The 15,055-nt window shown below is 41.2% G+C and overlaps 1 protein-coding gene across 1 annotated transcript in view; it reads right to left on the bottom strand.

Annotated features, from left to right (window-relative positions):
• Positions 1-15,055, bottom strand: part of BABAM2 (BRISC and BRCA1 A complex member 2) — a 135,663-nt gene that overhangs the window by 35,619 nt on the left and 84,989 nt on the right. The window contains exons 8-10 of the mRNA XM_081186464.1: positions 10,710-10,809; positions 7,457-7,527; positions 5,824-5,906 (exon numbers count right to left, since the gene is read on the bottom strand). Coding sequence (XP_081042590.1) covers positions 5,824-5,906; positions 7,457-7,527; positions 10,710-10,809 — 254 coding nt within the window. The remainder of the gene's footprint in view (positions 1-5,823; positions 5,907-7,456; positions 7,528-10,709; positions 10,810-15,055) is intronic.

Genomic DNA, 15,055 nt, shown 5'->3' with positions numbered 1-15,055 from the left:
TACTCTGAAATGTAGCCACAGCAGAAAATTCTTTACTACTACACAACAGTCTCAGTAACTAGCCTGAACAAGACACCCGAGAGTGCACTAAAAGGAACAATCCACTTTATCCTCTAATAAGGACCTTGGAAGTTTACTGAGTATGAGATACATGCCTAGTCTTAATGGCTTCTACTTTATCTTCCTTTAGTTCTCAAGGCCTTTCTCCTAGTTCCCAGTTCTTAGCTTTGTTTCTGCTGCATGAGTTGCTATAGCAACCCCTCCTAACAGTGATTACACTGGCACAAATACGTATTTCACTACAGAGTATTAATTATGCCAACACGAGCCATTTACAAACCCACATTGAAGCCCAAAAGGACACACAGCACCAGTTATGAAAGTTTGTGTTTTTCATCTTTTCACAGAACACAGTGTCTCTCGGTGATGAAACAGGACTGTTCTATTGTTGGTGGAACTACAATCGTGGGATGGTAGATGAGTACTGAGAAGCCTGCTAAGGAACAAGGAGGATGGAGGCTTCTTGCCTTCAAATCCAGGTGTGGAAGACTGCTGTAGTTTGGCTGTGGAGCTGGCAATAGGGAAGTAATTTAAAATTTACCGCAGAAGCCCATTATATCAGGACAGGCCGTAGACGGCCAGACTCAAATGACAAAACAGAGATAGATACTTAACAGTTCCAAGACTTACTTACTTCCTTCCTTCCTTCCTTCCTTCCTTCCTTCCTTCCTTCCTTCCTATGGTCTGTAGTTCTGTTGTAGGTCACCTCAGAACATTTTAAACATTTTAAAATAAAATAAAATGCAAGGAAGCGAGAAAAGGAAGGCTTCTGGAATATTTTAGGCAGTTACTGGCATTGCGGGCTTAAGACACTGGGTGTCTGAAGCAGTCCAAAGATGTCTCAGTTGGGGAAAGAGTGAGATAGGGAAGACAAATGTTCCAGACAACACACTGTTGCTTAAACTGCAGTGAGTACACATAGTTTGGGATTTTGGAGGACAAGAACGGAGGAGGCAATGACAATGAAAAAATAGCACTACAGCAGAAGCCATAGAGCCATTTACTGCTTTCTGCTGCTTTGCCATTTGAGACTGACAAGTCTTCCCCCTATGTCTCTTGCAACAGTTACGTAGTTCAGAAGGCTCCTTTCATAAATAAAGAAAATCAGAATATGATTCACTATACTATCATACTGCACAACCTTATTTCTTTTACAACACAAAATCCAACCAAGTATTTGGGCAACAAGTATTTGAGTGATAGGCTGCTAACTGCTTCTGCTAGCACAAGAATTTCTGCTTGTTTAATGGAACTTTTCCTATCTTTCTCCCCTTACAGCCTCCCCAACTGTGTTCCGGAGGGTTGGGAAAACCCCCAAAGATTTTAGGTGGTGCACCAAAAGTCTGCGCACTAGTGGAAGCAGTTCACTGGAAATGCCCAACAATATTAGATAGCACTTTCCTCACCTCTCAGAGCATTTACTAATCATGATTTCCCAGGATTCCAACACTTGAGCAAAGTTTCTAAGTAAGATACTGGACTCGAACACTGGGCCAGTCATGCAAGAAGGTCCCCGGTTCATCCCAGGCATCTCCAGGTAAGATTGGCTCCTGCCTGAAGCCCTGGAAAGCCTCTGTTATGGTCAGTGTAGATAATGCTAAGCTACATAGACCTATATAGTCTAAGTCAGAATAAGTCAGATTTCTAGGTTCCTATGTTGCTAAGACTCTTTTCTCTGGGGACAACTCCAGTCTGGATGTAAACTTACTCTTCTTCCAAGTAATTGACCTACCAAATGCAGTATTAATTTGCTTTTCAGAGGAAACCTAAAATAATACATTCATATTTGTGTCTAAGGAACTCAGGCAATAGTTACAGCTTCTGAACAAATGTGCCTAAGTGCCATTTTCGCTCGCCCCCCTAGTTGTGTGGCATGAAGGAAGCTACTGTGAAAATAATTGTCATTCAATCCATTTGTTAAAGTGCTTTCCATTTTCATTTGAGAGCAGGTGAAGCAATAGCAATATAAAAAACGTTACGTGTCCATCACAATACTAATTACAGAAATGTTGATGTTTGTGCCCATCTTCACAAGAATCTTTGCCTTCAATATATCATCAAGATAAAATATTTCAACAAAATATCATAATAAAAAGGCTTAATTGTTTATTGTAAGCTATTTGCAGTTTCCTTTTATTCAACAGGCTGATAGCAACCACTTAAGTAATTTGCAGTCAAAGAAACTGTTCTTTGAGGGGTGCTGTCATTAAAAAGTAACAGTGTTCATATCGTAACTTTTTGGTAGAGCTATTAAAAAGGTTCAGCTCACCAATAGCTGAACTAAAATTAACATTCTGAAATCTGACAAAACCTCCAAAGAACTCTATACACAAGGGCATATTTTCAGTCTTCAGGAACAAAAGTCAAACCCATTCATTAAAATATCCACCACTAAATGTAACAGAACTTGAGTACTGTACAGCCAAAAAAATTAGGTTCTTTAACATACCTGACTCAATCTTTTTAATTTTAAACATAAATTAAAAATGATAGAGTAGTGAAAACACCTCTTTGTTCACAGAATCTAAATAGCAGAATCAATGCCTCCCTATCTTCTTTTTGATCTGACAATTACATGCTCTACCCACATTTTAAAGACTTGCCAGACTCTTAGCAGATTTCACTTGCTCCACTCATTCCCCACCCTCTTTGAAATTCTTTCTTTTAAATAGACACTATGCACACATTTACACACAAACTATTTTAATAGTCTTAAAAAGCAGAGACATCACCTTGCCAACAAAGGTCTGTATCATTAAAGCCATGGTTTTCCCAGTAGTGATGTATGGAAGTGAGAGCTGGACCATAAAGAAGGCTGATCGCCAAAGAATTGATGCTTTTGAATTATGGTGCTGGAGGAGACTCTTGAGAGTCCCATGGACTGCAAGAAGATCAAACGCATCCATTCTTAAGGAAATTAGCCCTGAGTGCTCACTGGAAGGTCAGATCGTGAAGCTGAGGCTCCAATACTTTGGCCACCTCATGAGAAGAGAAGACTCCCTGGAAAAGACCCTGATGCTGGGAAAGATTGAGGGTACAAGGAGAAGGGGACGACAGAGGACGAGATGGTTGGACAGTGTTCTCGAAGCTACAAACATGAGTCTGACCAAACTGCAGGAGACAGTGGAAGACAGAAGTGCCTGGCGTGCTCTGGTCCATGGGGTCACGAAGAGTCGGACACAACTAAACGACTAAAGAACAACAACATTTTAATATAAATAATTTCAGATTTGAAAACTGAAATGTTTCCCTGGAAAACTATGTTTCGGTTGACAAGAGATTTCTTAAAACCTGGGAAGCTCAGAGGAAAAGTTCAGTTTTGCCTTAAAAGAACACAGCGGTGGATCACAATCATGTCCATTGGGATATATCTGACTAAGCCAAACTAAGAATTGACCCACTGAAATCAATGGTTTTAAGTTGGTCCCAACTAACTTGATTTTAGTAGGTCTACTCTGAGTATGACTTATCTGGAAATAATCAATTACAGGCAGCCCCCGATTTGCGTGGAGGCTGCCTTCTAGGTTATCTTCCGGTCACATGCATGCACAGTGAACCGTCAATTGGAAGCGTATAAATTGGTCATTGCCTGTACATACATTTTGTATCTTCCACAAACAAAAAATTGATAAACTCAATGTTTTTCTCCATAAATGTTGGTATCATTTCATGTATGAGTGGTTTCTTTGCACTATCTTTTAATACATGGAATGGTTTGCCCTGGGTTATTCATCAAAGCTAGTGATGCAACAACTTGCATGTGTAAGTTGCTGTGTGAGCTCTAAGGCTGTAGGATTAATTGATAGTGACAAGCTATTCAATTGTAATAATCTTTCTCAAGAGCTTTAAAATTAATTAAAATGAAAGCTCGAAAAATTATTTTACAGTGAAAACCTTTGGTTACTGAAGACTGAATTGACTTTGTGAAGCATGGCAATTTAAAATTTAACGAGAACATATTCCACATTCTTTCTGACTTCAAATATTTGAATTTTAAGTAAGCTTAAATTACAATCTATAGTTTTCTTAAAAATAAAAAATAACCAACCAAAAACCATGAACCAACCAACCATGTGGCTTGAGGAAAATGAATTAGCCCAAACAATCCTTCAAAACTGCTCCATGCAAAAACAGAAGCTCAAATCAAATCAAACAACCTAAATCAAATCAAACAAGCAGTGCAGTGGCAAGTCTTGGTTTGCCATTTTATCCAGATGAAAAGAACTATGGTCTGTGCAAATCATAGTTTACTTCCTTTGTACAAAATAGCAAACTAGAAACGGAAGATTTAATCTCCCACAAGTAAAGAGGAAGATGGAGAATGCAAGACCAAGGCTGCCACTTCTTATTCACGTGATGTAGTTTGTGGTCATGCCTGAATTGAATCACACTTTATCAAAGTAATGTAAATTTCTGTAGAATGAAATGCAACACCTGTAAGACCCAGACATGGAATTAGGGTCATATGTTAAGTAGAAGAATCACAGAGGGGATAAAGATGTGCTTCATGTGGGGAACTCAATGAAAAGAACAAAAAATCCACAAAGTTGTGTAAAGAATCAGGAAGATCCCAACAAAAAGGAAAATGAAATTCAATGCAGATAAAGGAAAAATGATTCAAAACGGGGAAACAATAATCCTAAATGTACGATAATGGCTTCTTAATTGAGATCTTGTGGACATTGCTTGGTGAAAGTGTAATCTCAGTAAAGTTTACCACATGCACTGTACACAATTAACATAAGAAATTTTGCCAAATGATGGAGTGATTGCTAAGAGTACAAGGGGATTCAAAATGACTCTCAACTATGGAGAATAAAGGATATCAGCAATCTGTCCTTACATGTCTTTTAACCTTACCTTGCCATAGGACAAAATTCTGTTTTAAATTGAGGGAAATAAAATGCTGGAGAGATTTAAAAAATGGTGTCTCAGGTTAAGCTGCAACTTCACAGAAAATCATTGCAAAAGATGCATGGCAGCCAGGGGAAGATGGAGCACCCTCAGAGCCAACTTGGGAGTGGTGTTGCTGGGGCCACCAAAGAATAAAGGAAGCAGCAGTGTGAGAAAAGAGGATGGGAAGCAGGCAGGTGAAGAGGCAGGACAAGTGCTGCAAGAAAACAAAGCTGCTTGCATAAAATACTTGCCCTTCTCATTACAACAGGTGACTAAATTGACTGATAAAGGCTTGGATCTCAGATACACATATGCATGGTCCTACTGTATTGATCCCTTTCTACACCTCTGTGCTGGGTCTCTGTTAGCGTACGCACTGAGGTGAGTGGACAAACTCCAATGAATCATAGAACTGTTGAGTTGGAAGAGAGTCCAACCCCCTACAATGCTGGAATCTTTTGCCCACATGGAGCTCAAACCTGCAATCCTGAGCATCAGTCTCATGCTCTATCCTGGGCTATTTCAGCCATAAGTATCACTTGTTGGCCTTCTACTAACTGATGGACTGTCAGAGTGGTACAATCTAATTTTTCTGCCTATGACTTTTAAGTGACTTTCTGTTGCATGTGACAGTTTAAATGCGCACACAGACAAATGAATGTTCCTAATCTGCATAAAACATTTCCCCTCCTTTTTTCAGACTGCAGGTGGGATTTTGCAAGTGTGAGGGCCATATCAAAAATGCATAAACATAGAGTAAAAATAGCCCAAACCTTTAAACTGTTCTTGTAATTGGTTTTTACCCTTTTGAATGTTTTTTATCTTTAAGAGGCTAGACATCTGTGCCCAAGGCAAATAGCTACTCACTGTGAACCAGGAAGCAGAAATCTTTCCACATCAGTAACAAGGTGAGTTTTGTGAAACCCTCCGCATCATATTCTACCACGCCACTATAAAAAAGCATAGTTTTAACTATAAATATTGAAGCATAAAAATAGATTCAAATATGAGCACAAGTCAGACTGTAGGGAGCCATCTCTTCCTTCGAATACACATCTACAGGCATGGGCTTAATGCAAGGATATAATGCAGTTCCACCCTCTTTTGGCCAGGCACTAACAGTATCAAACAGTTACTCCCAATAGGACCATCAGTACTCCCCATCCAGCAGCTTTTTCCAGGTCCCTGGCTCCACACTGGTCTTAGAGAATTCCCTCTCACATTTTGCATCTACAGTTATGGCAGCTGCATGCATAGGGGGTTATTATAACATTCTATATTGATAGAAGTCCACCAGTAAGTACCCAGAGCTCCTTAACAAAAAGAATTGGGTGTTTGTGTGTGGAATAATACACTGAAGAATAAACATACATTTAAAAAAAACAACACATGCAGAATAAAAAAATCATAAGAAGCAGCAATTAAAGTCATTAAGAGAGGTGGCTGAATTAAAACTTGAAAGGCTGTTTGCATAAAAATATTGTGCTGCACCTAATGAAGCCATGTGTTAGATGAAAACACATCTGCTTGTGTGAAGTGGGACAGCCAATTTTCAACAAGCCACCCAACCTACTGTCATCACCCCAAGTGTTCATTTAAATCAGTGTTTCTCAAACTTGGGTCCCCAACTGTTGTTGGACTACAACTCCCATCATCCCTGGTCCTGCTAGCTAGGGATGATGGGAGTTGTAGTCCAACGACAACTGGGAACCCAGCTATGGGAAACACTGCTTTACAAGCCTGCTCCTGAGGGCTGGGGGACTTTCTGGGAACTGTAAGGGATATATTATGGAGGGTAGGTAGGAAGAAGGCGGGGATCAATGCAAAACAAGTGCCTCACTTTGCACAAGTGATGGCGCAAAGTCACCATTGGATGCAACCTATTTTTAATTTTTGTGCAAAACTCGACAAAGTAGGTGTCAAGCAAATTCAATTAGGAATGACATTCCAAGGCGCTGGTCATGCCCTATCCAAAGTGCAGATCAGCCTGACAGAACTTACCATGGTGAATTGAATTGTGATGGGAAGAGAGAGAGGACTTAAAACTTTTGCCCCCGCAGGTGGCTGCTGCCATTGATCTCACCTTCAACAGCAGTGATGTTGGCTTTGATCCTATGCAGCTTTGTCACAAATGGAAGGGATTCTTTTGTTTAAGGAAAAACTTTCAAACCAAAGGAGGCTCCTGCCAGCAAAATGGTGGGCTGTGGAAAGGTGATTTCATAGACCATCCCTTCCTGTTGCAGCCCCATGTGCAACTACGCTCACTGGTCCAGAGAGTCCCCCGACCCACCACAGCAGATGGTGAGGAGAAAATGTCCTGAGAGGTATTAACCAGGGCTACGATTCTCAACATACATTGTAAAATTAGGGTAAGTGAAAACTGGGAGCAGGCGCACACTTCTGACTTACAACTGCTAGGATCTGGTAGCGAGCTAGAGAATAAAAAAACATTTTAATATCGTTCTGTTCACTTTTTAAAAAAGGATGTAGAAATACTTACGTTCCAAAGTGACTAAGAAATGCCGCAATATACTCTCTTCTCTTATGGTAACCCTGAATAACATATTGTACCTTGAATAAAAAAGAAAGGAAGAAACCAGTAAAGACACAGTGAAGCTAAATAATAGTACAAACTGTTCATCTTAGGGCATTTTTCTAGGAAAATGTGCTGATTTCCTATTAATAACATAGCTTACAAAGTTATGAATGCATATCCGGTGTGGCTGGTTAGTGGTATTACAAGTTTTTCTTTTCTTTCTTTCTTTATTTTTACATCTCCTGTAGTTGTCTGGATTCTGCAGTATGGCAGATTGGTGGGGAATCAGCAAGTGGGTTGATAAAGTAAGAATGAGCTTCTGTTTGTTCAGTGATGTAGAGAAATGGGGATAATGAAAGGTGGTGACTGGGTTAAGTGACACAGTGCTAGGTTGACTACCATCCTTGGGGAAGCTGACAGTGACATGATAAGCCACTTCAGGGTATACTGTGATTTTGATATCTTATATTGTTTTGATGATTGATTTAATTAATTATATTTATTGTACTTCTACTTTATCTTTCTTATTAATGAGCTGTTCAATGCTTTGGGGGACTTTGGGCCAAGAAGCAGTATATACCATATTTTTCCGTGTATAAGACACCCCCTGTTTGGGGGGACCCCAAATTTAGAAAATGGGCATATGCGCTATCCGTGTATAAGACGCCTCCAGATTTGTAACCGTATTTTAAACTAAAAAAACCCTAGTCTTATACACGGAAAAGTATGCTACAGTGGTACCTCGGGTTAAGAACTTAATTCGTTTTGAAGGTCTGTTCTTAACCTGAAACTGTTCTTAACCTGAGGCACAACTTTAGCTAATGGGGCCTCCCGCTGCCGCTGCGCCACCGCCGCACGATTTCTGTTCTCATCCTGAAGCAAAGTTCTTAACCCGAGGTACTATTTCTGGGTTAGCAGAGTCTGTAACCTGAAGCGTCTGTAACCTGAAGCATCTGTAACCTGAGGTACCACTGTATATATAAGAGTTCTATATTAATACAGAGTTTAACAGAATGGGATTCAAGAATATCATTTTAATATTCATATTAGCAATAAGGATAGGTAAGATTAGACTCACATAAGAGTTACCTAATGTTTTTTGCACCTTAAAACCTAACAGATTTACTCATCCTGAACGTGCTATGTGACTCTGCTGTTTTTGCAATAACAATGGCATGTTACGTCTCTGGAATGTCATGTATTTAAAAACCTGTATACTAGATACTAAAGAGTATCTATACCTAAAAGCAGTACCCTTAGATTTCCAGGCTGCTTTGTTATGCCAAAAAGGCAATTTTACATTTATTTCATATTCTTCAGATTTACTGTGCCAACATTTAATCCCTAAGTTTAGAAAATGTCAACTGCAATGCCAGTATAATATGAAAGTATATGACAAAATGTGAAATTATAAAAGTATTGTAGCTATGTTGTGCCTGTGCACAACACTCAAACAATTCTCCATTAATATCTTATAACAGACTTTCTACAGCTGCATTCTTACAGTAAAAAAATAAAATAAAGTATACACGTTGTTTATGTTGGCTGCGTTAATACTGGATTACCTTGGCTGGCAAACAGCTGTGCTAAATTACTTGAAATAACCATGATACAATCAGTGCTAAGAGCCATGTTACACCCTCTCAAAATAAAATAATTCTATTTATAAAATTGGATGTATTTCAGTTCATGAACAAATGCTTGTTTTGAAGGCTTTATGTGGGATCTAAAATGTTACTCTGGGAACAGGAAAAAAGCAGCTAATCTAGTTTAAGCAAGCTTGAAAAAAAGTTTAAAAACAGGCTCGTGCACTTGAAAAGTAAAAAAAAAACCAAAAACACACACACACAACTAACTTCAATAGAGAGCCACAACAAAAACAACTCTAAAGATAGATTTCTGCATAATTATAGAAATGCATTTTGAAAGAACGCTTCATAAAGTCATAATTTATAGGCTTCCTTTAGAAAGAAAGTTTAAATTGGAATAAAGGACAAATCTGGAATATTTGATAACCAGATTGCTGAAAGCTCTGACCACAAGTCTCAAAAGCTACTGAGGCTGAGATTCAGAATGCTATGCAAAGACTTTTCTGCTGCTCCATCTGCAGCATTCCCCCCCCCCCCCAAACTACCACTGAAGACTGGGAGAACCACCAGACAGGTATTTCATTAGGTAAAGGTAAAGGGACCCCTGACCATTAGGTCCAGTCGTGACCGACTCTGGGGTTGCGGCGTTCATCTTGCTTTATTGGCCGAGGGAGCCGGCGTACAGTTTCCGGGTCATGTGGCCAGCATGACTAAGCCGCTTCTGGCACTAGAAGGTAAAATCATCAGCCAATCAACACATGCATTTTATAACTCTTTGGATCCTGGCCTACATGAAACTTCAAGTATATTCATCTCATATGCATGATTGCTATCTTTTCACATTGTTAAAGCACTACAACATATAACAGCAGCAAAAGGCAACAGTTCACGCCTTTTGGATGTGCTCGCAGAGAAAAATCCCAAAGGAGAACAGCATTTCCTTTAAGAGACAAAGCAGCCAAATTTTACAGTGGTAATCAGCATGTATAACTCTAGAAAGATGCATCTCCTTATAAGCTTCCCCACCCGGTGCACTTCAGATATTTGTAACTACAACTCTTATCCATCCCAGCCAGAACACGGCTGATAAGAGCTGGAGGCCAAACCATCTGGAAAACAGGTTGTGAAAAGCTTGTTTAAATACTTTTGCTGGGCACTGGCGTTTGTTGTACAGCCTGACACCTTCCTTATCAGCATTGTTTTTAAAAGATTTTTTAAAATCCATCAGATTCCAAGACTGTTCTTGGAAGGAACTAGCAGAATAGTTTGTCTTGCCTAAGTATGCTGCCATCTAGTCAGAAACTAATATACTCTGACTGGGATGTGAAACTTTAGGTCTGCTGAAGAACTCAGGAACACACAATCAGATTTTAACTCTTTCCCCCCCCCCAGGGAAGTACACTTCCTCACCTCCAAATGTCATATCTACCAATTTGAAAAGCACTTTGCCATGTAGCATGTACAGACAGACTCAAAAAGCTTGAGCCTGAAGCCCTATCAGATCACAAAGACTTAGGTTATGCTAACATTTCATAAACAAGCCTGGCTCTTCAGGGTTCCAGCCTTCATAATGGTAACATCTTTATAAAACATCTCAATAGGATAAAAGTAATTTTACAACAATTTACCTTGTTGGTTAGGAGTTGACATACTTGGGGTACGTAATCAATGAGGCAGCCTCCACCTGGAAAAGCAGGGATGTGAAGGGCAGAAGATCCTCCAAGAGCACTAAAAAGATGAGTTCATTGAACATATTACCTTTATTATTCTTAATCCTTTTTTCAAATCACGTTTTATGAACAAACAAGATCACAGTCATCCTATAATACAAAACATAATATAGGTATAACAGTAGCATTACTTGAGTCTCAGTAAAGTACAATAAGTTTATAAAATGGTGCATGGTATTAAGGAAGTAGGTAGAAAACAGTTTTTCTCCCTCTCTCATTATACCAGAACTTGCGGACATCCAATGAAGTTGAACGTTGGAAGACTTCTTTAAGCAAATGTTACGGAAATTACGGGGGGGGGCCACATCTTTAAAGTTAAATATTACAAATATTTTGACTGAATGTATCCTTTCAACTTGACAGCTCAGGGAAGTTACCTAGCTTTAAAAATAATATAAAATCATCTCCTTTCCCAGTTTTCTCCATCCCAAAGCTATTTTCCCCTTGAAAAAGGAATCATAGAATCATAGAATCATAGAGTTGGAAGAGACCACAAGGGCCATCGAGTCCAACCCCCTGCCAAGCAGGAAACACCATCAGAGCACTCCTGACATATGGTTGTCAAGCCTCTGCTTAAAGACCTCCAAAGTAGGAGACTCCACCACACTCCTTGGCAGCAAATTCCACTGTCAAACAGCTCTTACTGTCAGGAAGTTCTTCCTAATGTTTAGGTGGAATCTTCTTTCTTGTAGTTTGGATCCATTGCTCCGTGTCCGCTTCTCTGGAGCAGCAGAAAACAACCTTTCTCCCTCCTCTATGTGACATCCTTTTATATATTTGAACATGGCTATCATATCACCCCTTAACCTCCTCTTCTCCAGGCTAAACATGCCCAGCTCCCTTAGCCGTTCCTCATAAGGCATCGTTTCCAGGCCTTTGACCATTTTGGTTGCCCTCCTCTGGACACGTTCCAGTTTGTCAGTGTCCTTCTTGAATTGTGGTGCCCAGAACTGGACACAGTACTCCAGGTGAGGTCTGACCAGAGCAGAATACAGTGGCACTATTACTTCCCTTGATCTAGATGCTATACTCCTATTGATGCAGCCCAGAATTGCATTGGCTTTTTTAGCTGCCGCGTCACACTGTTGGCTCATGTCAAGTTTGTGGTCAACCAAGACTCCTAGATCCTTTTCACATGTACTGCTCTCAAGCCAGGTGTCACCCATCTTGTATTTGTGCCTCTCATTTTTTTTTGCCCAAGTGCAATACTTTACATTTCTCCCTGTTAAAATTCATCTTGTTTGTTTTTGCCCAGTTCTCTAATCTGTCAAGGTCGTTTTGAAGTGTGATCCTGTCCTCTGGGGTGTTAGCCACCCCTCCCAGTTTGGTGTCATCTGCAAATTTGATCAGGATGCCCTTGAGTCCATCATCCAAGTCGTTGATAAAGATGTTGAATAAGACCGGGCCCAAGACAGAACCCTGTGGCACCCCACTAGTCACTCTTCTCCAGGATGAAGAGGAACCATTGATGAGCACCCTTTGGGTTCGGTCAGTCAGCCAGTTACAAATCCACTGAGTGGTAGCAGAGTCAAGACCACATTTTACCAGCTTCTTTACAAGAATATCATGGGGCACCTTGTCAAATGCCTTGCTGAAATCAAGGTAGGCTACATCCACTGCGTTCCCTTCATCTACCAGGCTTGTAATTCTGTCAAAAAACGAGATCAGGTTAGTCTGACATGACTTATTTTTCAGAAATCCATGCTGACTATTGGTAATCACAGCATTCCTTTCTAGGTGCTCACAGACTGTTTGCTTAATGATCTGCTCCAGAATCTTCCCTGGTATCGATGTCAGACTGACTGGGCGGTAATTATTTGGGTCCTCTCTTTTCCCCTTTTTGAAAATAGGGACAACATTTGCCCTCCTCCAGTCTGCCGGGACTTCGCCTGTTCTCCAGGAATTCTCAAAGATGACTGGCAGTGGTTCTGAGATCACATCTGCCAGTTCTTTTAATACTCTTGGATGCAGTTCATCTGGCCCTGGAGACTTGAATACATCTAAACTAGCCAAGTATTCTTGTACTATCTCCTTAGTTATTCTGGGCTGTGTTTCCTTTGCTGAATCATTGGCTCCAAATTCTTCAGGTCGGGCATTGTTTTCTTTATCGGAGAAGACTGAGGCAAAGAAGGCATTGAGGAGTTCAGCCCTTTCTGTGTCCCCTGTTTGCATTTCACCATCTTCTCCTCTGAGTGACCCCACTGTTTCTTTGTTCTTCCTTTTGCTACGAACATACCCATAAAAGCCTTTTTTGTTGCTTTTAACCTCTCTAGCAAGCCTGGAAGTTCCCAGAGGTGACAATTGCTGGGCTCATTGTTAGCCAAAGGAAGCCAAATCTCATCACCTGACTTGCCTCAGGCTCCAGACATGCAAAGGAACTTCTATTGTACTTTTGGGTGGTGGGTACTTAAGACATATTTGTCTATGCTAATCTTATACCTGAGTCTTGCCCTGCCATGTCTGCTTATGCTAATCTTGTACCAAGGACTTGTCTGGGCATGTTTGCCAAGGTTAACCCCTCCCCTTTTGTGACATGTCAGTGATGTAGCAACGATGCTGTACGAACTATATTCTGGGATATGGTGGGAAAGTTTTAAAAGTCTTTGTCACCCCATCCTCGGGGTTCAAATTTGCTCTTTGAACCTACTGCGCAATAAACTTTGGTCTACAGCTATTTGCTCCGGTTGGCTGGACTCCTTCCTTTATTCCGTAGGGACCCGCGGGCTCTGCCTGATGAGCTGGGTGACTGAGCAGCCTCACACCTAGATTTTTCCCTAACAGCAACACATAGTTAAACTATGGAAGTCTCTCCCAAGGGAAGCAGAGATAGCCGCCAACCTAGATAGCTTTAAAGGAGAATTAGGCAAATTCATGGAGGAGACAGCTATCGAAGGCTTCTAGCCATGATGCCTATGCTCTGCCTCCACTGTTGAAGGCAGTAAAGCTTTCAGGTATGAGCTGCTGGAAATCACAGGAGGGGGAGGTACTCTTGTGTTCAGGTTCTGTTTGCTATTGGGAATTTCATTCCTCCGTGCTGCAGATGTGTGATTGCTGTTGTCACGTGTCTGTGTTTACATTCTGGTTTCCCACAGGCATCTGGTAGGCCAGTGTAAGAACAGGATGCTGGACTAGATAGGCCATGGCCTGATCCAGCAGGCTCTTCTCATGTTTTTATATGTTTACATACCATATGGAGTCACTGCTGAAGCCTTGTTTTGGGTAGGGGGAGCCAGCCTCCAATCTATGCTCAGTAACCAAGAGCACTTATTGACTTTGGACAAGTCTCTAAATGTCCTGTACACAGCTGCTGTGTGCAACCCTGTCTAGAAAAGGCTGTCTTTCAACCTTCTGGATTCAAGAACTTGGAACTTTTTGTACACTATATTTAGTAAACCAACGAACCAAATGAGAAGAGCAAAAGTGGCAGGCAAATAGTGGTTATAATTTATTAATCACTACTATAAGCATCCTGGGCTCTCTATTTTTCAGGAAAATACACCTATTTGATATTTTATAGAAGGAAAAAAATGAACACATTTCTGCATACTTTAACTTTCTCAAGGACACAAGAACACTGGATTTATGGTTGTCTTGGGCAATTTGCAAAGGTTCCACTTAATACAATGGTTTTATGCTCATGAAATGTAAAAGGCAGTGTCTTGTCAACAGAATAAGACCTGTTTTGAAAGTTCTACAATTAATAGTTAACAGGAGAACGATTTCCCATGTGTTGAAGGGCAATGTTCCTTCATCACATTTAAAACATGATGCAAATATCTGCAAGCATAGGCGCCGACTCCATGGGGCCTGAGGGGGCTCGAGCCCCCTCAAAAATTTTTTTTGGGGGGCTCAGCCCCCCCAATAATCTCGGGCGCCCTTCCAGCAGAGCGCCGCCGCCGCCGTCCCCCGCCTCCTCCCCACCTGCTCCCTCGCCAGCCAGCCAGCCAGCCGCGCGCCCTAGTCGGAGAGCCCCGGCCGTCCCCCGCGAGATTAGGGAATCCCCGGGGGCGGGGGCTCCTGCCTCGCTGCTTCGCAGCACCACCGCCACTGCCAAGGCACTGCCGGAAATCCCGCGAGAACAGGGGAATCCCGACTGGCCACACCTCCCAGCCAGCCAATCGGCTGGCTGGGGGGCGTGGCTTGCCCTATTTAGGGCCGGAGCCACTTTATTTGCATATTCATGAGCTTATTTATTATTCATGAGCTTTCCTGGGCCCCCCCAATATTTTTTATAAGTCCGCGTC

Source organism: Podarcis bocagei (genome assembly GCF_964188305.1).
Source record: "Podarcis bocagei genome assembly, chromosome: 3".
NCBI classification, from domain to species: Eukaryota; Metazoa; Chordata; class Lepidosauria; order Squamata; family Lacertidae; genus Podarcis; species Podarcis bocagei.
The sequence above is the reverse complement of the archived record's forward strand: the minus strand, read 5'-3'. Positions and strand labels throughout refer to the sequence as shown.